Source organism: Rana temporaria, chromosome 4, assembly GCF_905171775.1.
Source record: "Rana temporaria chromosome 4, aRanTem1.1, whole genome shotgun sequence".
NCBI classification, from domain to species: domain Eukaryota; kingdom Metazoa; phylum Chordata; class Amphibia; order Anura; family Ranidae; genus Rana; species Rana temporaria.
In genome coordinates, this window is record NC_053492.1 from 424,766,357 (window position 1) to 424,790,689 (window position 24,333).

Sequence of the window (24,333 nt, forward strand, 5' to 3'; positions counted from 1 at the left end):
ACGATTCTCAAAAACTGAATGCCAGAAACCCCCCCAAATAAATAAACCTGTGATTTATCTGAAAATATGAATATATAAAAAACAGACCAGTGATGTGTCTATAATGTTAAAGACCATATAACTCCTATGAAAAAAGCAGAATCAAACTTTGATTCTGCTTTTTTCATAGGAGTTATATGGTCTTTAACATTATAGACATATCACTGGTCTCTTTTTTTATACATCAGAAGCAGTACCAGAAGCGATTCAGTTCGCATGCGCCGCGCTTTATACGTTTTTCATTCATTCATTCATTCAGTACCGCCAGCAACCATTGGGTGGCGCATGGATACACACAGTTGTACAGAACTGTGAGAAAGATTAATACATCAGAAGCAGTACCGCCGGCAACCACTGGGTGGCGCATGGATACACACTACAGTTGTACAGATCTGCAAGAGAAGCCCAGGCATCCATGCAGCGGCGCAGGCTGCTGACGTCGGTTCCGATATCGGCGCCATTTGCGCTCCACGCGGGTTACGTGGAACCGGCCGTGAAACAGAAGAATCGCGGGTCATCCCGTGGGGAGATCGCGGGTGGGGAGAATCGAGATTGCGATTCTCTCCGCGATTAATCGTGCAGCTGTAAACCCTTGTGATAGCATGGGCCATGACAGGTCCTCTTTACAGAGAGATCTGGAGTCAGAGGGAGTAATGTATACAGTACTCTATGACTATATGTTGTCATATGTTTACACTCACCTGCTAAAATAATAAAATGTGACCCTTATCTAGGCAGAAAATGATAAAATATCGACATACCTGGGGTGGGACCTGAAATCAGAAATAATAAAGTGGGAATTATTAGATGTCAGTAAGAATGTGTAAACACAAAATCTACATATGATGCATGTCAGGGAAATCTGGTGTCATTTAAAAGCTGAACTTGCTCAAACAGCTGAAAATACTAATTATGAGGGAGCTACTGAACATGCCAACAGATTTGTGTTTCTGTCCATCCAGTCCAGAGCTTTGCACAGCTCTGACACACAGCACAGCTCTATCTGGCAAGGCAGAGGACCTGATTTTTCTCTGTGGCAGTTCAGTAACACTTAGGCCCCGTACACACCATAGAATCCATCCGCAGATAAATCCCAGCAAATGGGTTTCAGCGGATAGATCTTATGGTGTGTACACGCCAGCGGATCTTTATCCGCGGATATATCTCCCCTGGGATGGATTCCAGCAGATCGAATATTCGCTGACATGCAGAACATATCCATCTGCTGGAGTCCATCCCAACGGATGGATCCGCTGGTCTGTATAGACTCACCGAATCCATCCGTCCGAAGGGATCCCCCGCATGCGGCGCAATGATTCGACGCATGCGTGGAATTCCTTATATGACAGCGTCGCGCACGTCGCCGCGTCATAATCACGGCGACGGCGCGACACGTCATCGCCAGAGGATTTCGGCGCGGATTTCAATGCGATGGTGAGTACACTCCATCGCATTAAAATCTGCTGAAATCCTCGAGAGGATTTATCCGCGGAAACGGTCCGCTGGACCGTATCCGCGGATAAATCCTCCCGTGTGTATGGGGCCTTACAGGTCTTGTCCCCCTCAGCCTGTGACTGGACAGTAAAAAGAGAAGCAGGAGACTGATGAGCTCATCTCTCTGTCCCTCTGCTCCCTCCTTCTATCAGCATGCTCCTTAGCGCTGCAGTACAACCTGCTCCTTGTGTGTATACAATGGAACCTTGTATTGCGAGTAACGCAGTTAACCACTTAAGACCCGGACCTTTAGGCAGGTAAAGGACCTGGCCAGTTTTTGCGATTCGGCACTGCGTCGCTTTAACTGACAATTGCGACGTGGCTCCCAAACAAAATTGGCGTCCTTTTTTCCCCCACAAATAGAGCTTTCTTTTTGGTAGTATTTGATCACCTCTGTGGTTTTTATTTTTTGTGCTATAAACAAAAATAGAGCGACAATTTTGAAAAAAATTCAATATTTTTTACTTTTTGCTATAATAAATATCCCCCAAAAATATAGAAAAAAAAATTCCCTTAGTTTAGGCCTATACGTATTCTTCTACCTATTTTTGGTAAAAAAAAAAAATCACAATAAGCGTTTATCGATTGGTTTGCGCAAAATGTATAGTGTTTACAAAATAGGGGATAGTTTTATTGCATTTTTTTATTTTTTTTACTACTAATGGCGGCGATCAGCGATTTTTTTCGTGACTGCGACATTATGGCGGACACATCGGACAGTTTTGACACATTTTTGGGACCATTGTCAGCAAAAAATGCTATAAAAATGCATTGTTCACTGTGAAAATGACAATTGCAGTTTGGGAGTTAACCACTAGGGGGCACTGAAGAGGTTAAGTGTGACCTCATCTGTGTTTCTAACTGTAGGGGGGCAGGGCTGGATGTGTGACGTCATTGATCGTGTTTCCCTATATCAGGGAACACACGATCGATGACGGCGCCACAGTACAGAAGGGGGAAGCTGTGTTTACACACACCTCTCCCGTTCTTCAGCTCCGGGGACTTTGGTCTTCGGAGCTTCGGACCTGGTCGCGGGCGCGCGCCCGAGACCCACGGCTGGGCACTTAAAGAGGACGTACAGGTACGTGCTTGTGCCCAGCCGTGCCGTTCTGCCGACGTATATCTGCAGGAAGCGGTCCTTAAGTGGTTAACAAGCGTTTTGCAATATGAGCACTGTATTAAAAAAAATCCTAACTCTGTTTGCGAGTGTTGTTTCACCAAACGAGCAGGATTTAAGCCAAGTGGTGTGCAGTACCGCGTTTGGCCTGAGGTGGGGGGGGTCGCGGGAGCTGTTCGGAAAGACTCGAAAATACTTTGTTCCCAAGCCTTTCTGAGCTTTGCTGAGGTCAGCCGAGCTGTCCTTGGGCCTTTACGTGTGTTTTCCAGGCTCTCCGGAGCCCCCCCACCTCTGGCCACATGCGGTATTGCATGCCATAGAAGTCAATGCGGAACAAATTATTTTCCCATTGACTTCAATGGGCAAACTCACTTTGATATGCGAGTACTTTGGATTACGAGCATTCTCCTGGAATGGATTATGCTCGTAATCCGAGGTTCCACTGTATAGGCTACCACAAATTCAGCAAGAATCAAATAACAAGGATGCATTTTTCAAAGGGTAATCCTGGACAGATATTGGCTGAAGCCACCAGTGTCCAACTAAAAGTGTATATTATTGGTGTACTGACCCTTCAAGTGACACTGGTGTAAAAATAAATAAGAATAACCCACCTCATAGATGGCAAAGCCAATAGTGTGCATGTCCTCTCCCACCTTCCGCGCTTTCCTCCGATTCTTCTGTATTAGACCCACAATGAATGTGCAGCCTTCCTCTCCATCATCCGGATCATCGTCGTCCTCATTCAGCTTTATCATATACTGCGGGTTCATCCAGAAGGTGTCTGTAGAAAGAAACATTATGTTTCCATGTACTGTGCTACTGCTATAAAACTACAGGCAGTGGGGGCCCGTGCATTTTGGGCGCACCGCGACGCCCCCCTATCACCTCCCAATCCATGTACCTGGCCCCTTTCAGGACAGCGGACACATGAATTACTATGGCGGGGGGGGGGGGGATTAGTGTATTTTGAAGCAAGTGATTAGAGCCAGAATCTCTAATAGGCTTCAAAATGGGGTGGGGCGCAGAGCACTGCGTCCCGATCCCACCCTGTTGTGTGACGTAGCGAATACATTTTCGCTATTTTCACACCAACGTTCCTCCCCGCCAATCAGGAGGCAGGTCAGTGAGACCTGTCTCCCGATTGGCCAAAGCATCAGGCGATCCTATTGGATGCCTAGCTTTGGAGGAACAGGAAAAAGACACACGGCTCCGGGAGTAGTAGACACTGGTGCCGCTGCCCACATCCCATCCCAGGAGAGGAGGAGAGGACACCGCAGCATGCCATCCCTAGATTGGGTAGGTGCCGCGATGGCGTCCTCCCCCAGGGAAGGAGGGGGGATGCTGCTTTCAGTGCCGCCCCCCCCCCAAAAGAAAAATCCACCAAGCGCCACTGACTACAGGGTATGGTTTAAGCGAATCTGTGACCAAGCTATCAACATTTAAGTATTTATATATACAAGTAGTAATTGAGCTTTGAAAAATACAAAAAAAAAAAACAGCCCTTACAAACCTCTGTAGCTACAGGCACTGTGGAGCAGTTTATTATCAAATTTCACAGCAGAAACACTGAGGTCATTTCAAGTCATTCTCTCAGTAAAGCCTCACGCACACCTGTCAGCTTGAAACAGTTTTTTTTTTCCCCTACAGGAGATTGCAGCCTCAAAATCGTGGTAAAAAGTGGCGTTTTTGCAGGGGCGTTAATGCGCGCTCCCACGTTTGACGTTCATGCATTCTATTGTCCAGAATTCTGCCCATTAGAATACATTAATGTGGGAACAAGCCTAGCTTTAAAGCAAGTTGATGAGCTTTTGAGCATTTTTTATGTTCAATAGCTCCTCTCCAAAATGCATAAGTGATGTTTTATCTTTTCTACCTGTAAACTCCACTGCCACTAAAATCCTGAAAATGCCTATCGTGTGCATGGGCACATAGGCCAATATGGAAGGTACAGTCGAAGAAAAAAAATAATTTGAATGTCTGAAGAATGATTGTTTTAGCTGCAGTGTGCATGAGGCCTTACTCTGCTCCCAGTAGTGACTGATCAGCTCAGCCCCCCCTGCTCCCCCTCCCAACAGTGACTCAGCTGCTTCATTTTAAAGTGGCATTGATTTGGGGCTCTGCAGAGCATGCAGAGAACACTGGTGGAGCTGGATATGGAATCTGTACCAGCCTTGCCCAGCAGCTCATAAACGTGGAGGAAATATCGCAACTATTGTAACCCACAATATCGTAACCTACACTGCCGAAAAATTTGTTAGTTTTCGTTTGCATATTTCGGAAATTCGGAAATTCAAAATTTGGAAATTCAAAAATCCAAAGTTTCTGATTTTCAAATCTCCGAATTTAGAATTTTCTAATTTTAGTTTTGAATTTTCGAAATGTGCGAATTTCCAAAATTTGGAATTTCGAATTTCCGATTTTCTAATTTTCTGAATTTAGAATTTTGGAATTTCAAATTTGGAATTTCCTAAATACCAAAATTTAAATATTCCGAAATTCCAATTTCCGAAATCTCGAATTTCCGTATTTTCAGAAAATTCGAAAAAAAAATTAAACAAATTAAAAAAATTAGAAAATTAGAAAATTTAAAAATTCGAAAATTTAACAATTCGAAAATTTAAATATCCAAAAATCTGGAAATTGTAAGATTCGGAAATTTTGGAACTAACAAATTTGTTAAAATTAGTTAAAAAACTCATTTGGAACTAAACGAATTGCACATGTCTAACCTACACAAATCAGCAGCCAAAATACTAAAGAAGCTAGGACTCCTTTTCTCTCTGTGACCTACCTGGAAAATTCCGGCACCCTCCAGCAGTGGATCCTCGCCTCCACATCCCGTCCATCTTCACCAGACTCCACTTCTTGTATTTCTCGGAGCTCAGGGTGTCGGGGGTGAGATTACAGATCTCCAGCCTGGAGAAGTGTCTCAGGAAATCATTGAACGCCATCCTAGGAGGGAGAGGAGGAAATATATCTCATGCTCTTTAATACTTTAATACTACCTCCTGCGTAATTATATGGATACATTTTACATATTAAAGTCAGCCAAAGCATTATGCAGATTTACCCCCCATACCTCCCCTCTCACCCTCTAGAGCAGACACTTATTAACTTGTTCCTATAAGGCAGTGGTCTCCAAACTGCGGCCCCTTGCTTGCCTTTTCCAGCCCTTGGGACACCATTCCTCCACACAATAGGGGTATTATTCCTCCCACTAACCCCAATGATGGAGCATAAATTCTTCCACTGACACCAATGATGGGGCACCAGCCCTTCTACTGACACCAATGATGGGGCACTATTTCTCCCACTGACACCAATGATGAGGCACTATTTCTCTCACTGACACCAATGATGGGCCACTATGCCTTCCGCTGACACCAATGATGGGCCACTATGCCTTCCGCTGACACCAATGATGGGCCACTATGCCTTCCGCTGACACCAATGATGGGGCACCATTTCTCCCACTGACACCAATGATGGGACACTATCCCTTTCACCGATACCTATGATGGGGCACTATTTCTTCCACTGACACCAATGATGAGGCACTGTTTCTCTCACTGACACCAATGATGGGCCACTATTTCTTCCGCTGACACCAATGATGGGCCACTATGCCTTCCGCTGACACCAATGATGGGCCACTATGCCTTCCGCTGACACCAATGATGGGCCACTATGCCTTCCACTGACATCAATGAGGAGGCACTATTCCTTTCACCGACACCAATAATGAGGCACTATTCCTTCCACTGACACCAATGATGAGGCACTATTCCTTCCACTGACACCAATGATGAGGCACTATTCCTTCCACTGACACCAATGATGAGGCGCAATTCCTTCCACTGACACCAATGATGAAGCACTAATCCTCCCTCTGACACCAATGATGGGCCACTGTGCCTTTCACTGATACCAATGATGGGACACTATTCCTCCCACTGAGGACCATCCTCAGGAACGAACAGGGCTGTGGCAGATGTAAGCACTAGGCACTGGACCCAGCTGGGATGTTTTTCTTGCAGAGGCTGTGTGGCACGGGGGGACTGCACTGGACGACTTCCTTATGGACTTATGTATACAAAAATAATTGATGTGCAGATGTCAAATCATTCACACTGGTTCTATGTTGGCAATAATGCAGTATTTTTTTTTACTAATTCAATAAAAAAAAAAAAAATACTGCATTATTGTCACTAGATGGCACTAACAATCCCTTAAAATGACCCATTAAAAATACAGTGAACATTTGTGGAGCCTGATTGGCATATTTGCACTATGATTTTTTTTTTATAGACCTATAAAAGTGTAGTTGTCCTTTACAGCTGAGCTCCAATCAGATATAAAAAAACACCAATCCATGCAGTTATATATTCATTTAGGACCCAATCAGACTATAGCTCTGTGGTACTGCATGTAGCCAAGTGTGGTGCATTTTGGCGTCATTCTTTTTTACTGGCACCGCAACACGCTTAGCCAGCGCACCACAAGGCTTGTGCGATTTGGTCCTGACGTACACTTGAATTGTGAAAAGTGCCTGGAGAAAACCCACACAAAAATGGTGAGACTCTGTGCATAAAAAAGGAAATGAATGTAGGACCTCCGACAAGCATGCTACCCACCCTGTACACTGCTCATGGGTGTGTGCAGCCTATTACATTAGGGTGTGCACTAGATCTACACAGTTAAATCATTAAAAAATCGTGATCTCGATTCAACCCCCCTGACGATCTCCAATGCAGAGTTTGCCGATTCTTTCATATAACAAGTGGAGAGACTTATCAGCTGTCAAAATAAAATATCTGGGCAGTCTGCCAAGTTTTTAGCAGGAAACATTGTAACTAATGCTTCCTTCTTAGATGCCAAGAGTCGGTTCACACTAAGGCGGCACGACTCCGGGGGCGGCTCTGCAAGTCGTCCAGTGGACGACTCCAGAGGCGATTTGCAAGACGACTTCTGTATAGAAGTCAATGCAAGTCACCCCGAGCCGCCCCCGAAGTCGTACAGGGAGTAAATTTCTAAGTCGGAGCGACGCGCGTCGCTCCGATTAGAACGCTCTAATTGCACTGCATGGGAAGCGACTCGTCAGGCGGCTGAGCCGCCTGACGCGTTGCCCCAGTGTGAACCGACTCTAAGGGATACATTTCTGTGTGTGTAAAGAAAAAATCCTGGCAGTCTGCCAAATTTTTAACAACATGAAACCTTGTAACTAACTTCCTTAACCACTTCAGACCCGGACCAAAATGCAGCTAAAAGGACCTTGCCCCTTTTTGGCGATTCGGCACTGCGTCGCTTTAACTGACAATTGCGCGGTCATGCGACTTGGCTCCTAAACAAAATTGGCGTCCTTTTTTCCCCACAAATAGAGCTTTCTTTTGGTGGTATTTGATCACCTCTGCGGTTTTTATTTTTTGCGCTATAAACAAAAATAGAGCGACAATTTTGAAAAAAATTCAGTATTTTTTACTTTTTGCTATAATAAATATCCCCCAAAAATATATAAATTTTATTTTTTTTCCTCAGTTTAGGCCGAAACTTATTCTTCTACCTATTTTTGGTAAAAAAAAAAATCGCAATAAGTGTTTATCGGTTGGTTTGTGCAAAATTTATAGTGTTTACAAAATAGGGGATAGTTTTATTGAATTTTTATGAATTTTTTTTTTTTACTACTAAAATCGGGGATCAGCGATTTTATTTGTGACTGCGACATTATGGCGGACACTTCGGAAAATTTTGACACATTTTTGGGACCATTGTCATTTTCACAGCAAAAAATGCATTTAAAATGCATTCTTTATTGTAAAAATGACAATTGCAGTTTGGGAGTTAACCACAGGGGGCGCTGATGGGGTTATGTGTGACCTGAAGTGTGTTTACAACTGTAGGGGGGTGTGGCTGTAGATGTGACATTATCGATTGTGTCCCCCTATTAAAGGGATGACGCGATCGATGCTGCCGCCACAGTGAAGAACGGGGAAGCCGTGTTTACACGCGGCTCTCTCCGTTCTTCAGCTCCGGGACCGATCGCAGGACTCCAGCGGCGATCGGGTCCGCGAGTCCCGGTCACAGAGCTTCGGACCGGGTCGCGGGAGCGCGCCGCGGCCCGGTACTAGTACAGGACGTACCTGTACGTGGATGTGCCCAGCCGTGCCATTCTGTCGACGAATATATGTGCAGGAGGCGGTCCTTAAGTGGTTAAAGTCTAAACCTTTTTCTGACACTTGTTTCTTAAAGTGGATGTAAAGCCACTCTCATCCTTTCTAAACTACTGCCATAGTGCTGATCTATAAGGATATAGATGCCTCCTGCATGTATCCTTACCTGTCAAATATCTCCCCTCTGTCTGTTATAAGAACTGAAAAACTGCAGATTCTGTGGGTGGATCTGTTGTCTGGAGCTCGGTGGGTGGAGTTGTGATGTCAGTAGACTCCCCGCCCTCCTCTACACTCCCCTTGTCAACATGCATTATCTCCTGTGTATTCCTTACACTAAATTCTGCTATGATCATCAACATCCAGTCAAAATCCAGAAAAGTAACCACATGACTTCAGAAAAGGAGTGGGGGTGGGAATTAAAAAAAAATAATGCCCGTCTCCAGGCTCATGCATGAGATATGTAAATAACCTGTTACTCACAGCAAGGGGGCGGAACGGACTAAGGTTTTTCTCTGCAAGTCCGTTTTATTTCACTGAACAATAAAAGAGGATTGCTAAGAGCTGGATTAACTCTGTGTGGCAAGACTGGGCACAGATTAGATTATAGGAAATCTTATACTGTACATTGTGCCAGCAAAAAAATAAAAAATCGGGTTTACATCCACTATAAGTTAAAACCAATATTTTTTTCTAGAAAATTACTTGGAACCCCCAAACATTATATATATTTTAGCAGAGACCCTAGGGAATAAAATGGCAATTGCGGCAATATTTTATTTGCCCAGCGGTTTTTCAAATGCAATTTTTCGGGAAAAATTACACTTCAATAAAAAAAAAAAAAAAAAAACGAAAGTAAAGTTAGTCCATTTTTTTTTGTTTCAATGTGAAAGGTGATGTTACACTGAAAGAATCGTGATCTATCTTCTAAGCATAAAAAAATTGTGATTCTCATTCTAGCCAGAATCGTGCAGCTCTAGTGTGCACCCCAAAGCTCAAACACACTGAAGCATAGTAAACTGTGATTACTATGCTTCAGTTTGTGAATGAACGCACTGAGTGAGTGTGTTCAATAAGAAAATATGGGGTTGGTAAATGGCATATTGACCCTGCTCTTCATCCTGAAACATCCCCCGCAGCAGGGGGGAGAGGAGGGAAGCCAGCAGCACGGGGTGAGGGGGGGGGCACACAGGGGAGGCCTGGGCAGTAGGGGGAGTGGGCACTGCACAGATTGATTAGGGCATCTGGCACACCCCCTGCGCACGCCTATGACACTGCTCCACCCATTATTCTATAAATGATTCACATTCCAGCTGACTCATATGTCCTATTTTCCAGAAGAGGACGCTGTATTTGATTGTATGATATGAGTAATGCAGACACAGTTTCCTTCCTGATCTCCAGAAGAACAGTCATAGTTATTTTGATTGCCATGGGCACCACCCCACATCCTACCAGGGCAAATATGTAAACTCCAAGGGCCAGATCCACAGAAGAATTACGCCGGCGTATCTATTGATACGCCGCGTAATTTCAAAGTTCCCGCGTCGTATCTTTGTTTTGTATCTACAAAACAAGATACGACGGAATGCAGGCTCGATCCGACAGGCGTACGTCTTAGTACGCCGTCGGATCGTAGGTGCATTTTTCGGCCGGCCGCTAGGTGGCGTTTCCGTCGAATTCCGCGTCGAGTATGCAAATTAGGTAGTTACGGCGATCCACGAACGTACGTCCGGCCGGCGCATGTTTTTTACGTCGTTTCCGTAAGGCTTTTTTTGGCGTATAGTTACCCCTGCTATATGAGGTGTACTCAATGTCAAGTATGGCCATCGTTCCCGCGTCGAATTTTGAATTTTTAACGTTGTTTGCACAAGTCATTCGTGAATAGGGATTTGCGTAGAATGACGTCATCGTCGTAAAAACATTGGCTTGTTCCGGTTTATTTTCGAGCCTGCGCACTGGAATACCCCCACAGCTGGCGCATGCGCCGTTCAAAAAAAAAAACGTCATTTACGTCGGGTCACAACGTATTTACATAAAACACGCCCCCATCACATCGATTTGAATTGCACGCCCTTACGCCGCCAAAATTACACTACGCCTCCGTAACTTACGGCGCAACTTCTTTGAGGATAAGGAAAATACGCTGTAAGTTACGGCGGCGTAGTGTATCAGAGATACGCTATGCCGGCCGCAACAATGCGCCGATGTACGTGGATCTGGCCCCAAATTTTGAACTGTTGCTATGGGCAACACACCATTACTTCTGGAAGTGGTCATCATTCCAGCAAAACAATCTAAAACTAAACCGAAATTTAAATGTGTGGGTGTGATTTATTCAAGTTCTGCTATAGTATTGAACTTAGGCCAAAATTTGGCCTGGCCCCACATATTCTGTATTTCGTTTTTACTTTTTTTTTTTTTAACCACAATTTTGGCTTTCTCGGACATATTCTCATGTGGTTACACATTTTTACCAGCAGAGGGCACAGTTTTCCGCCCGCTATCTTGCCAGGAATAATAGGAGTGCTATTTCCTCCTGGCAGTGAGAGGTGGAGTGATTCATGAATGTTTCAGTTTTTATATTCATGGAAAAGAAGAGACACGACTTACTCAGTATAGAATAAAAAAACACACAATCCATGACAATCACATTTTACTTTATAATTGTATGAACGCAGTTGGCTCTCGGATGCATCCATCTTGCATTTCAGATGGTTCACTGTTTTTTTTTTCGATCTCCTTTAAGCTGTATCCCTATTGACTATTATCCCTATTATCTTGTAGGGGGAGAAATGTTATTACACAATACAAAGGCCCGGATTCACAAAGCACTTGCGCCGACGTATCACCAGATACGCAGCGTAAGTGCAAATATGCGCCGTCGTATCTGTGCGCCGGACTCACAAACTAAGATACGCCTAAAAACAGGCTTCATCCCACCGACGTAACTTGCCTACGCCGGCGTAGAGCGGGGGCATAATTACGCTGCACGCATTTGGCGCTCCCATTGATTTTCTATTCCAATATGCAAATGAGGGAGATACGGCGATTCACGAACGTACGTCCGCCCGACGCAGTGCGCGTAAATTCACACGTCCGGCGTAAAGTTATGCCCCATAAAGGAGGTGTAACTCAGCAGCATCCATGCAAAGGGAACACAAGCCAGCGTATTTTACGTAGTTTAGGTTGGACGTGAATATGACTAGGCGTAGGTTACGTTCACGCCGTAGGCAGTGATCCGACGTATCTTAGGGAGTATTTCCGACGTGATTATGAGCATGCGCACTGGGATGTGTCCACGGGACGGCGCATGCGCCGTTCGTTATATGTATCTGTCTGGCGCTCGGCCCATCATTTGCATGGGGTCACGCCTCATTTGCATGGCTCACGCCCACTTCCACCTACACCGGCATACGCCTAGGAAACCCAGCGCAGTTTTGGGAGCGTACAGGAGATGCGCTACGGCGGCATAAATGTGCGCCGCTGTCTGTGAATCTGGGCCAAAGAGCTTATTTGGCAAGGCAAAATGCAGCCGGTATGACGTAACTTGTGTACATGGGTGTCTGAGCTGGAACTGATTTTTCAACTAAAACCTCTGTGCAATCCATGTTAAATCGATCAAAATTCAGCTTTCAGGTCCATAGTATGTGAAAATAAAGAATAAGGGGGCATTTGCAATGGCGACTGGCACACACTGAAAATTCCAAGTGTGTGCAAAGAGTTTAGCCCATACAAAGCAGTGACAGGCCGATGAACCTGTCCAGTACCAGTATCCAGTGCCCAGGGAAAGGATGTGGGCCTGCACCCCCCTCACCTACTGCTAATGCATTACATAGAATTGGTGCACCACCCTGTGCCCATTCTCTGCCCCCTTTGCGCAAGGTTGGCATAGCGTGTGCACTGGTGAATGGTCAATCGCTTGCTTTCTAGCAGTTAGAAGGTAGTTGCACATTGGTGCCTGCAGTAAGGAGGCACCCCCTCTCTACCCAGGGCTGTCTTAATGAGAGGGCACACCTGGGCCCCAACTGCATGGGGGGCCCTGTACTTTCCCCAAAGCAGCTGGTCCTTGAGACCACACTTAACCAAAATTGGGGGCCCCCATGATAGCACTAAGAGTGATAGAAACACAGGGGCGGCAGTCTGGCAGCGGCGCGCCATGCTGTGCAGAACGATAGCTATTATTTCACAGCCAGCAGGGAGGGGCAGGGCCGGAGCGCCAGTGATGCTCAGACCTCGCCCCATGCAGCTTGAATGCTCGGGACTCGAAGGCTGTGAGGTAGGAGCTGGAGGGGAAGCTCCACTTGTCTGCCTCCTACCTACTCGATATCTGTTTACCTGCACTGTCTCCATTGTAGGGGCCCCAGAGCATTACTTTGCCCGGGGGCCAACGATGCTATTAAGATGGCCCTAAAAACTTATGAAACAAAAAAAAAAAAAAAGATGGCCCTGTCTCTACCACTGCGCCCTGGGCAGCTGTTCCTCTTGCCCTCCCCTTCTCCCGGCCCTGGCTGCAGCCATCTGTGACTGTTCACACAGACAGTGATTACCTGCACTAAAAGTTGAATTAAAGGCAAGAATGGTCAGACACCTGCCAGGTGAATGGAGCTGCACTTGCACAACCTCATGTACATTCTGCAGAGCAATGCAGGTAAATCAGGTAAGTTTAAATTATTGCAGAAGAGACATTGCATTTCTCTTATACAATAAAAAGCTGCCTGTTCGCAAATTTTCTATTTTTCACGATTTCACCAGTTCCATCCCACCCCACAACAGTCATATGTCCCTAACCCCTGGCTGTACGAACAGTCATTGATGCATATAGCTTCTGTCATGGCTTTAATACAGTAGCTTTACATACAGAAGCACAAAGACTAAAATAAGGTATAAGCAAGTTAAAATTCAGCTTTAAATATTTCCAATGCTATCCAAAATAAGTTTACGGCTTTAGATATATTCAAGGTTTTCCCATTGTTCGTCCATTTCATAGGTTCAAGGCCAATGCTACCACTAGGCAAACTAGGCAGTCACCTAGGGTGCACTGCTGCCTAGGGCGCCCAGCCACTGGAATCCCTATTTTCTTCTCTATGCAGCAAGCAACTGAGTCTCAGCATCAGCAGGCAGCCGCCGCTCCGTTCGCACATAGTGTCAGAGGCGCAGTGGCGGCGGAGGACTGTGTTTGTGTCCCAACTCCCGAATGAATGGAAGCAAACAAACATTCATTGATGGACACTGGTAGGCTGCATTCATGGGCGCTGGTGAGGCTGCATTTGATGGGCACTGGTGAGGCTACATTTGATGGGCACTGGTGAGGCTGCATTTGATGGGCGCTGGTGAGGCTGCATTTGATGGGCGCTGGTGAGGCCGCATTTGATGGGTGCTGGTGAGGCTGCATTTGATGGGCGCTGGTGAGGCTGCATTCATGGGCGCTGGTAAGGCTGCATTCATGGGCGCTTGTGAGGCTGCATTTGATGGGCGCTGGTGACCCTGCATTTGATGGGCGCTGGTGAGGCCGCATTTGATGGGCGCTGGTGAGGCCGCATTTGATGGGCGCTGGTGAGGCCGCATTTGATGGGCGCTGGTGAGGCCGCATTTGATGGGCGCTGGTGACCCTGCATTTGATTTGCGCTGGTGAGGCCGCATTTGATGGGTGCTGGTGAGGCCGCATTTGATGGCCGCTGGTGAGGCTGCATTTGATTTGCGCTGGGGTGGCCGCATTGAAGAGCAATGGTGAGGCCGCATTTGATGGGCGCTGGTGAGGCTGCATTTGATGGGCGCTGGTGAGGCTGCATTTGATGGGCGCTGGTGAGGCTGCATTTGATGGGCGCTGGTGAGGCTGCATTTGATGGGCGCTGGTGAGGCTGCATTTGATGGGTGCTGGTGAGGCTGCATTTGATGGGCGCTGATGAGGCTGCATTTGATGGGCGCTGATGAGGCTGCATTTGATGGGCGCTGGTGAGGCTGCATTTGATGGGCGCTGGTGAGGCTGCATTTGATTGGCAAAAGGTGGGGAAAGGTACATGCGCAGGGCAAAGAGGGTGGAGCCAGGGGGGCAGCAAATTTAGGTTTCGCCTAGGGTGTCAAAAATGATTGCACCAGCCCTGCATCGGTTGCATGCAGGTTAAGGGTTTATGATTGAGCAACAACCTTTCTAATGAACATGAAACTGTAACAGAGGGTCTTCATTATGTGAAATGTTTGGATTGGGCTGCTAATGACTAATCAGCAGAACATACATGGCAATGTACAGAAATATCTAATTTGTACATCTCATGAGCTTTATTAAAGGAGCCTGGTAAGTGTCAAGCAAGTCCAGATTATCAGTATCACAGGCCAAAGCTTTCATTTCAGGATTTCACTTCTGGTTAACAAGAAGGCAAACATGCATCAGCCGGCCTAATTGCCAAATGCAAAGCTAAAGGAACGAGTGCCGCAGTGTAAACAGGATACCTCAATTCCCCGGCGCACAAAAATAAACACAAATAACCAACAGCAAAAAAAATAAAAGCTGAAGGGCGCTGACTTAAAGCTGAACCCCGAGTTACATGAAATAATGACTGCTGCAGTGCCCCCTCCACACTGCAAGGAGTATGCAGGAATGATTGCCTTATTCTTCATTCTGCACAGGCTCCCTCCTCCCGAAGCTGCATCCCTTCAGAATTCTGCAGGTTGAAAGCATTCTGACGTCATCATGGGCATTGCAGGACCAGCAGTCCTACATGGTACACGAGGACCTGCCCACATCCTAGAGCACTGGACAGCAGAGGAGAGTGCCAGCTGCTGAAAGAGCGAGGAATACAGCAGGTATAGCGGCTTATTCCTTTACTCTAGATAAAACAAGCATTTAAAACTTGCAGTTTAAGGGAAGAGGGAGCTGAACTCATCTTCAGTGCAACTCGGTAATGTTGAGCTTGGTAAAACCACAGGAAAACTTGGCATTACTGGGCACTCTACCTGACTGCTGCACCTGTCATGGCTGAGCCTCTCCGGTGGCATGGATACTTTTAAAAGTGCAGGTTCAGCGTCACTGTGCACAGTGCTATCTGCCATCTGTCACCGCACCTGCCTATGTGATAGACACAGATGCAATGCAGATATATATTTATTTGAAAAACATTCAATAGGTTTTTAAATGAACCTATCAGAAGTACCAATGGTGGTGCGTCCATAAAGAGCGCACAGGCGCCGCCCCCTCTTTCCTGCCACCTCTCTCCCCAATAGATAGATTCATGCATTGCACTGTGGCGGGGTATTTTTTGGAAGCACCTGTTAGAGCCATAGGCTCCAATAGGCGTCCAAAAAGGTGAACAGTGGGCTTCATGCTGTGCGTTCACTGTTCACTCAGTGTTGTGTTAGGAAAGCGAATGAATCGCTTTCCTAACATTGTACCGCCTCTCAGCCAATCAGGTGCTCGGGTCTGTTACCTGTCACCTGATTGGCTGAAACGACAGGCGCTGCGATTGGACGCCACCTATGCAGTTGATGGGCACAGTGTCAGCAATTGATGGGTACAGTAGCTGCGTTTGATGGCACAGTGGTCGCAATTGATGGCACAGTGGCTGCGTTCGATGGGCACAGTGGCTGCAATTGATGTTTGTTTGCACAGTGCACTGGTAGCATTTGATGGGCACAGTAGCGGCAGTTTATGGGCACAGTGTCAGCAATTGATGGGTACAGTAGCTGCGTTTGATGGCACAGTGGTCGCAATTAATGGCACAGTGGCTGCTTTCCATGGGCACAGTGGCTGCGTTTGATGGGCACAGTGTCAGCAATTCATGGGTACAGTAGCTGCGTTTGATGGCACAGTGGTCGCAATAAATGGCACAGTGGCTGCGTTCGATGGGCACAGTGGCTGCGTTCGATGGGCACAGTGGCTGCGTTCGATGGGTACAGTGGCTGCATTTGATGGCACAGTGGTCGCAATAAATGGCACAGTGGCTGCGTTCGATGGGCACAGTGGCTGCGTTCGATGGGCACAGTGGCTGCATTCGATGGGCACAGTGGCTGCAATTGATATTTGTTTGCACCCCCCTCCCCAAATTTTGAGCACCAGCCACCACTGAGAAGTACCAAAGTTTGACTTGGTATGAGACTTCTTTAATCCCCTGTACAGCAGAGCTCAGACTCAGGAGAGAGAATGGAGTTACTCAGATATGATGTAGTAGTCATGTTATTACAAAGAACATACAGACAGGAGAGAGCAGAGTGATAAGCTCACCAGCAAGCTTCTGCTCTTTTAATGTCCAATCACAGGCTAGGGGGAGAGTTCAAAGGGAATTATGGTCAAACCCTACTTGGCTTTACATTATTTTGCGCTACAGGAGTACATTTATTACCCAGCATCAGATGATAGCAGGCGATTGTCAGATCTACTCAGTTGTCTGATTGAGATCTGCCTTTGCTCCAACTGATCAGTGGTCATGTGAAGGGTCAGCTCTCTGTCTTAGAGCACGGAACAGTTGCAGTGTCACATGGATGCTTCAGCATGGAGGCGAGCGAGTAAGTTTGCGTTTTTAGTAACCCCACAATTCTCCTTTAATCTTTATGGCTATACAATAACCATATACAATCTAACATGCACACTAACCATATATAATGTAGATCATTCCTTTAGATCAAGTCACAGTCACTTACCAGAATTCGCCGTCATTGCATCGCTTAATCAGTCTGTCCCTCTCACTGGGATCCACAGAATTCCACTCACTGGAGCTGGAGGTGAGAAAAAATAAAAAAATATATATATATTTAGCAATAGCTACTTTAATCGGATAAAAACTTGGTCACCTGAGCAGAGGAGGCTTTTGACCTTCAAATAATCAGAGCTATGGTGGCCAAAAATGGCTCCTGCCCCCAATACGTTGTTCAGGCAAGAATGGGGCCACTTAGAGCCCCTCAAAGTGCTTGTCATCACAGATATTTCTTACTTGCTGAAAACCCTCCATGTGACAGATGTTATCCCACAAACCATGTATGCCATGCATGTTTCGAGTGTGTTGAACCACCGGTGCAACCAGAATGGGTAGATTTATCATTCTCTGCCTGTCCATGACCTGTCAACGAATAATATCTACACTCACCCACACACCCAGTGGCTAAATGTACCTGTAATGTTTCTCCACCCACAATCACGCTATCAAAATCTACGTCTACGTATGGTAGAGCATGGTACATACTCCCTGCTTCCTCGCTATGCAACGCTCAAGGCCTGAACATCGAAATCATTCATTTTTATATAGTGGGTGGGGATTTACTTTAGAGCAGTGATGGGGAACCTTGGCACCACAGATGTTTTAGAACTACATTTCCCATGATGCTCGTGCACTCTAGCAGTGTAGTAGAGCATCACGGGAAATGTAGTTCCAAAACATCTGGAGTGCCAAGGATGGTCATCACTGCTTTAGAGTGCAATTAATGACAATACTGGGCTGTATTGACAATTATGGGTAATGTCAGAGATGGCAGTGGGGATTGGTGTAGAGCAGTGGTCTCCAAACTGCGGCCCTGGGGCCGGACGTGGCCCTTTGCCTGCCTTTATCCGGCCCTTGAGGCATTTTTCCTTCCACTGACACCAATGGGGCATAATTCCTGCCACTGACACCATTGATGGAGCATTATTCCTTCCACTGACATCAACAATAGGGCACAATTCCTCCCAGTGACACCAACAATTTCTCCCTGTAATACCAAAGATCTGGCATTATTTACTCTCAGTGGGAACAGTCTGGCCCCCCTAAAGCCTGAAGGACAGTAAACTGGCCCTTTCTTTAGAATGTTTGGAGACCCCTGGTGTAGAGTGTCCCTGGCATGCGTTGGGAGTTATGCTTGGGTTTTACTTTATATGACAGGTCTACTTGAAAACTGCATAAGACTATTCAACCCATGTTTCCCATGGCAATGGATCATGATAAGGGTTAATAACATTGTATCCATGATGACAAGCAAAGCATGCAGCACAAGATACACGTTTTAATTTGTGGCGATTGTAGGGAAGGCAGAAGTAACAGCTGTACATGGTATGCTGTGCAGCACCTTACATACTCCAGGTATCTGCATTCTTTAGACTGTGTTGTACAACACATACTGTATTTATTGGCGTATAACACTCACTTTTTTACCCTGAAAACTGTGCCTGCGTGTTATACACAGGGGGCTGTGGAAAGTGTTTTTCCTGAAACTTCCCTCTTAAAGTTATACGCCGATAAATAAGGTAATTCAGGCTGTGGATATACTCTATACGCAATGTTGTATATTACCTACTCCTTACCATTGCACTCTACTGACTATGTCGTATTTTGCAATCCCTGCTCTATATATTGTGCGGGATATTACATATTCCCGACACATGCATCCTATATTCCAGGGGTCTCCAAACATTCTAAAGAAAGGGCCAGTTTACTGTCCTTCAGGCTTTAGGGGGGGCAGACTGTGCCAACTGAGAGTAATTAATGCCAGATCTTTGGTATTACAGGGAGAAATTGTTGGTGTCATTGGGAGGAATTGTGCCCTATCGTTGATGTCAGTGGAAGGAATAATGCTCCATCAATGTTGTCAGTGGCAGGAATTATGCCCCATTGTTGGTGTCAGTGGAAGGAATAATGCGCCCTTGTTGGTGTCAGTGGCAGGAATAATGCCTCAAGGGCCAGATAAAGGCAGGCAAAGGGCCGCATCCGGCCCCAGGGCCGCAGTTTGGAGACCACTGCTATTTTCCATGTTGTACATTACAAACTTCTGACATTACAACTATGTTGTATTTTTGAATACTCGTGACCACTGTACTCTATACACTGTACTGTATGTTACATACTTTTTATTACGGACCTCCATTAGTCTAACCCAGTGATGACACCCAAGATGTTTTGGAACTACATTTCCCATGATGCTCGCCAACTGTGCAATGTAGTTGAGCATCATGGGTAATGTAGTTCCAAAACATCTGGGGTGCCAAGGTTCGCCATCACTGGTCTAACCGTTCCATGTGCTAAGCCGGCTAAGCCGCGTCATGCGTTCCGAAAATAGCCGGACTGGGACTCGGCTCTATACGGCGCCTGCGCACAGACTAGGAGCTGACTGCGCAGGCGCCGTATATAGCCGAGTTCCAGTCCGGCTATTTTCGGTAACGCGTGACGCGCCTTAGCTGCACGTCAATCATCTACGCCTCTTCATAGGAACGCCTATTCCCCGCGGCAGTCTGAAAAGAAATATAAGTATAATACGGTATGTACAGCGAAAAAAAAAAAAAAAAAAACAGCATACTGTACATGTCGGCAGTATGTTGGTTGGAATGGTATATAATTGTTTTAGGGTGAACCTCCGCTTTATTAATTGAAAAACTGCAAAAATCGGCCGGGGTTTACTTCAGAATCGTGATCTCTATTTTTATTCTCAGTTTATCCAGAATTGTGTAGCTCTAATACATAGCTCGTGTATGTATCATTTTGTTCTATTTAAAGTAATGTATAGAAGGTAGGGCCGAAAAGTGACTCAAGCCCAGGGGCCCCCACCACCCTACGTCCTGCCCTGCCCAAAAGTACTGAATATTTCCAGTTGTGGGGCGCAATGGAGGTGGATGAAAGTAGGGAAGATATAGGTTGGTGACATCAATTAGATGTAAAGTGAGGTGCAGAATCTTCTATGTACAGTATGTTGGAGTTCTGTCATCCTCTCAGCAATGGCCCACTTTACTAATATCCGTGTCCTTCTGTTAATACTCACTTGTCACTCCAAGCTCCCGTCCACTCCACGTCTCCCCATGGATTGCGGATTCTGATGAGCTTTTCCATATTTCCTCTGTAGTCCACCTGTTAAATTAAAATTGCTTACAAATTCAAAACCATAATGCAATAAGCCTACCTATAGAAAGGTGGGCATCTCCAAGAGAACAATGGGCAGGGAGGTATTTTTTTTTGTTCAATAAGTTTTTATTAGAAGGTATAAAACATTTTACAAAAGTGGAAAAATTGAAAGAGGTACAGTATCCCCACATGACGAAAACCTCTAAAATACTCTAGATCAGGGGTCTTCAAACTGCGGCCCAAGGGCCGGATGTGGCTCTTTGCTAGCCTTCATCTGGCCCTTGGGGCACTATTGCTCCCAATGAAATGAGGCACTATTCCTCCCACTGACAACAACAATGGGCCACTATTTCTTCAGCCAATACCAATGATGGAGCACAACTTCCCATCTTATTGACCACCAACACTAAGGCCATGTTTATTCTCATTGATGCTGGGCCTGGGGCATTTTCTACCCCCATTGGCCACAATCCAGCCCCCCTAAAAGTCGGTAGGACTTGAAACTGGCTCTTTGCTTGAAACGTTTGGAGGCCCCTGCTCTAGATGAATATCTTAAATATGGGCCAGGCATTACATCAGATCGGCTTAAGAGTGGAGCCACTGTACAGTGTAAATGTGTCATCCGGGTGCTACCCACCTCAAGACAACAGAACATCCAAATGTCAGACAAAAATTGTATAACATTAAGAAAAAAGAAGAATAGAGAAAGAAAGGAGAAAAAAGGGGGGGACCAATCCTCTGCTTTTAACATACTAAGTTAGACAGTTGAATTGCGACTTGCAATTTGGTTGGTAAGTTTTGAGCCTGGTTATTACGCTATACTACTTTATTTATTTACTTATACATACTGTTTTCATCAACACACATCTCATTTAAAGTCCCAACCCTTTCTTTCTTTCGAGGTAAAAAGGGGGGGAAGGGAGGGAAGTTGTCCAGCCTTCGCAGGATACTTACCTAAGTGCCTGTCCACTTTTCGCAACTATCCCTGTTGGGCCATAATATCTGCTACGCAGCTGAAAACTTAAAGGCGAACCAACAGGACCATATCTTGTTTGCCAAGTCAGATTTCTTAGTGTAAGCGTGCCGTTTTCCATATGGTAGATGCAAACCACCTCCACCAGCCATTGGCGTAATGTGGGAATTGTTTGTCGTTTCCAGAATTTTGGGATAAGGGCCTTAGCCGTGTTCAGGAGGTGAGGTGTGATGGATTTTTTATATGATCCTATTGGTTCTCCTGTACAATTAAACAATATCACACAAGGGTCACTGGGAACAACACTGCCTTGAATTTCTTTGATCCAATGTAACAAATTAGTTCAGTATGGCCTAATGAGAGGGCAAAACCACCAAATATGGGCATGAGTTCCCTGTTCTCCACATCCCCTCCAGGCAGGGAGGTATTTGCCTGTCTTGGAAGTAGTCACTGGGGCTGCGATACTCCCTTATGGGAGAAGCAAAAAAATATAGGCCCGGATTCACAAAGGAGTTACGACGGCATATCTCCAGATCCGTATATTTCCGCGTCGAATATGCTAATTAGCTAGATACGCCGATTCACGAACGTACGTGCGCCCAGGGGATCAAGATACGTTGTTTACGTAAGACATACGCCGGCGTAAAGTTACCCCTCATAAAGCAGGGGTAAGTCATGTTAGGTATGGACGTCGGAACAGCGTCGTGTTTTACGTCGTTTGCGTAAGACGTCCGTGAATGGGGCTGGACGTAAGTTATGTTCACGTCGACTAGGCATTGAGCGGAGCGTAATTTAATTTGAAAATTCAACGTGATACTGAGCATGCGCGAGCATGCGCCGTTCGATAAAAGCGTCATTTACGTGGGGTCACAAAACATTTACATACAACACGCCCCCTACCAGTCTAGTTTTAATTAGGCGGGCTTACTCCGTATCAGATACACTACACCGCTGTAACTTAGAGCGGAAGATGTTTCTGAATACGGGACCTGCCGCTCTAAGTTACAGCGGCGTAGTGTATCTAAAATACCTATCTACGCGGGCGTAGCGTATGTGAATCTGGCCCACAGTCTTCAAGTGATGCCTAAACCTGGAGCATTGCTTGTGATTATTGGACCAAACCAAAGAAGAATGTTATGTAAAAAAATATAGGGAGATTGTTAGCTAACATGAAAATGATTGCGAGTAACGCAGTTAACGAGCGTTTCACAATACGAGCACTGGTTTTAAAAAAATCCTGACGCGGATTCAAGCCACAGCGGTGTGCAGTACCGTGTTTGGCCTGAGTTGGGGGGGGGGCGCCAGTCTTGCCACACAGAGTTAATCCAGCTCTCAGCAATTCTCTTTTATTGTTCAGTGAAATAAAACGGACTTGCAGAGAAAAACCGAAGTCCGTTCCGCCCCTTGCTGTGAGTGACAGGTTATTTACATATCTCATGCACTAGTCTAGAGACAGGCATTATTTTTTAATTCCCACCCCCACTCCTTTTCTGAAGTCATGTGGTTACTTTTCTGGATTTTGACTGGATGTTAGTGATCGTAGCAGAATTTAGTGTAAGGAATACACAGGAAAAAATTCATGTTGACAAGAGGAGAGGAGAGCGGGGAGTCTACTGACATCACGACTCCACCCACCGAGCTCCAGACAACAGATCCACCCACAGAATCTGCACTTTTTAAGTTCTTATAACAGACAAAGGGGGAAACATTTGACAGGTAAGGATACATGCAGGAGGCATCTATATCCTTATAGATCAGCACTATGGCAGTAGTTTAGAAAGGATGAGAGTGGGTTTACATCCACTTTAAATACTGGGACGTTGGCAACAAAAATTGCACATTTTTTATTCTCTATGGTGGTTCTTCTTTTTTAATGAAATTTTAACTACTTGCCGACCAGCCGCCGTATAACAGTTATACGACGGCAGGTCGGCTCCCCTGCGCGAGAGCCCGTAGCTATATGTCGGCTCTCGAAGCGGCCACTAGTAGCGCGTGCGCGCCCCCTGCTCGTCCCCGACTTCCGCGCGTGTGCCCGGCGGGAGAGATCGCCGCCGGGCAAACACGATTGCTTGTTACAGAGCGAGGACCGGGAGAAATGCTGATCTTCTGTTCATACAATGTATGAACAGCGATCAGTCATTTCCCCTAGTGAGGCCACCCCCCCTACAGTTAGAACACACCCAGGGACCATACTTAACCCCTTACCCACCCCCTAGTGTTAACCCCTTCCCTGCCCGTGGCATTTTTATAGTAATCAATGCATTTTTATAGCACTGATAGCTATAAAAATGCCAATGGTCCCAAAAATGTGTCAAAAGTGTCCACCATAATGTCGCAGTACCGGAAAAAAAAAAAAAATCGATGATCACCGCCATTACTAGTAAAAAATAAATATTAATAAAAATGCCATAAAACTACCCCCTATTTTGTAAACGCTATAACTTTTGCGCAAACCAATCAATAACCTTTTTTTGTGATTTTTTTTACGAAAAATATGTAGAAGAATACGTATCGGCCTAAACTGAGGAAAAAAAATGTTTTTTTGGGGGGATATTTATTATAGCAAAAAGTAAAAAATATTCATTTTTTTCAAAATTGTCGCTCTATTTTTGTTTATAGCGCAAAAAATAAAGGCGATCAAATACCACCAAAAGAAAGCTCTATTTGTGGGGAAAAAAGGACGTCAATTTTGTTTGGGAGCCACATCGCACAACCGCGCAATTGTCAGTTAAAGCGACACAGTGCCGATTC

At 45.7% G+C, this 24,333-nt stretch overlaps 1 protein-coding gene across 1 annotated transcript in view; it reads right to left on the reverse strand.

Annotated features, from left to right (window-relative positions):
- LOC120937867 (calpain-2 catalytic subunit-like) overlaps positions 1 to 24,333 on the reverse strand; it is a 145,237-nt gene that overhangs the window by 44,698 nt on the left and 76,206 nt on the right. Inside the window, exons 7-11 of the mRNA XM_040351393.1 lie at positions 20,530 to 20,615; positions 17,452 to 17,526; positions 5,445 to 5,605; positions 3,265 to 3,434; positions 801 to 812 (exon numbers count right to left, since the gene is read on the reverse strand). Coding sequence (XP_040207327.1) covers positions 801 to 812; positions 3,265 to 3,434; positions 5,445 to 5,605; positions 17,452 to 17,526; positions 20,530 to 20,615 — 504 coding nt within the window. The remainder of the gene's footprint in view (positions 1 to 800; positions 813 to 3,264; positions 3,435 to 5,444; positions 5,606 to 17,451; positions 17,527 to 20,529; positions 20,616 to 24,333) is intronic.